Source organism: Nannochloropsis gaditana (genome assembly GCF_000240725.1).
Source record: "Nannochloropsis gaditana CCMP526 unplaced genomic scaffold scaffold326, whole genome shotgun sequence".
Taxonomy (NCBI): Eukaryota; class Eustigmatophyceae; order Eustigmatales; family Monodopsidaceae; genus Microchloropsis; species Microchloropsis gaditana.
The window spans coordinates 21,140-23,127 of NW_005803627.1; the positions used below are offsets into that span (position 1 = coordinate 21,140).

At 55.3% G+C, this 1,988-nt stretch overlaps 1 protein-coding gene across 1 annotated transcript in view; it reads right to left on the minus strand.

The window, feature by feature from the left end:
- CYP51 (C14-demethylase / sterol 14-demethylase) overlaps window positions 1-212 on the minus strand; it is a gene marked incomplete at both ends in the record, with an annotated part of 1,711 nt that extends 1,499 nt beyond the window's left edge. Inside the window, one exon of the mRNA XM_005854988.1 lies at window positions 6-212. Coding sequence (XP_005855050.1) covers window positions 6-212 — 207 coding nt within the window. The remainder of the gene's footprint in view (window positions 1-5) is intronic.
- Window positions 213-1,988: the final 1,776 nt, after the last annotated feature.

Genomic DNA, 1,988 nt, shown 5'->3' on the forward strand with positions numbered 1-1,988 from the left:
GTGACCCTTAGGAGGCCGAAGACGTTGACGGCGAAGATTTTTTCCACCTCGGGAAGGGCGTGGTGTTCCAAGGGAGCCATCCCCGTCACGCCTGCGTTGTTTACCAGGCCGACGAATGGCAGCGGGTTGTCGGGTTCGGGTCCGCGGGAGGCGAGGTCTTTCAGGATGGTACGCCGGGCGGCTTGCACGCTGTTGTCTTTGGTCACGTCCATGGTAACGGGCAGGAGGTTCGGCAAATGGAGGGCGGTAATGGCTTTGGCGTCTCTCACTGCAGAAAGGAGGGAGGAAATGGGGCGAGACAAGGAAGGGACAAGGATGAGAAGGAGAGAGGGAGGGAGGGAGGGAAGGAGGGAGGGAAGGAGGGAGGGAGGGAGCGGTCTGGTGAGGAAGGCCCGCGGCAGGACCGCTTCCGAGAATGATGGCGTCATCCCAAGTCTTCTTCCTTCCATCTTTCTCGTCACCCCCCCTCATTCCCCCTCCTCCTTCTCACAGTTTCGCACGCCTGCGTATACGATCAGTCCTGGCTCCTTGGTTGCGAGGGTGATGGCGGCATCGCGGCCGATGCCCGTGGACGCCCCAGTTACCAGGACCCCGCCAGTGGTATGGGAGGTATAGGGGGACAAGGCCAACCGGTCGATCAAAAAAGGCAGGTCCAAGAGCAAGGCCAACGTGAGAACGATCACTGTGTGCCAGGGTCGAATGCGGTAGAGCTCGCCGACGGGCTTAGAGGCCGGACGGGGGGGTATTTGTGCTGAGGTGGGGGGAGGTGGGGAGGCGGAGGACGAAGCAGCCTCAGGGACGGCTTTGACTGGCGTGGCAGATTCACCCATGGTGGTACGGGCTTGATTTCGTTGTCGTGTCCGTTCTACACACGTGTGAAGAGCAGGACGCACGTGAGTGAAAAGGGATGGACAAAGTGTTCTCCGCATGGCGGCTCGGTGCTAATCGAAGCCGGCGATGTGACTATGCCAGACGAGGACAAAAGCTCCAAGCCCTTTTAAAAACTCTACGGGCAGGGACGGAAACAGGAATGCTGCACATCCAAACCTCTTGACGCATGTCCCTCACACCCTGCTAACCCGGTCATGACATCGGCGCCGTGTTCCTGTGGCAGTGTTTACCCATGATGGCGTTGCCCTAAGGCCTCAGCGGCCGGGAGGGTTTTCGCGCAATTTTTTCCTTTCCCCTCTACGAGCGTGCACTTGCCACCTGCTAAATGGGCGCTATGACCCCAAGTTGGCAAAGGGAGACGCGTCTGGACAGCTTTTTATCTGTTGGGCAGAACTATGTGTGGGAATGTAGGCGTAGCGTACGACTCCTCGTGTTTTGCAAGCCCATGGTCGAAGGATGTTCCGTTGATCGGATCCTGAGGAGTACAAGTACTAGTAGAAGCAGGCGATTTCATCCATCTTCGACCTGAATCTCTAACAAGAAAGACAGGGTACGAGGCTTCGAGATGAAGGTTATCTCCCAGCTTTCCAAAAGGGCATCGACGCGCCTGAGCCGGAATCGGAGCAAAAGCAAAGAGGAGGACAAGAGCGGCGGGAACGGAGAACTAGGTTAGTCCGGCTGACATGCCAGGGAGGTTTCTTTTTTTCTCTGAGGAATTATTTAATGGCAGGACTTAGTCAAATAGAAGGGTATAACACTCCAGGTTATACATTACCCGTCAAGTAACCAAAGTTAGATTTTGTAGGGTAACAGGCTCTAGGTTGGCCACCTCTTCTTAGACTGCCTTACCTTTCGACCCTTCTTGTAGAGCCCTCCGTTCTCATATCTCCCAACACATCCGGTTTACCTGCTTTTAATTCAAACGGCAAAATGTAGATGGAGACTGTTGGGCAGGGGAGAAGAAAGTATGCTTTTCTCATTGAGCCCCCGCGTAGTGTGCATGACTACCCAGCCCCTCCTTCTACCTCCTTTCTCTTTACCCTCCCATCACTTAACTTGCCCCTATCTACGCGTTTTTACTCACCACCATAAAAATC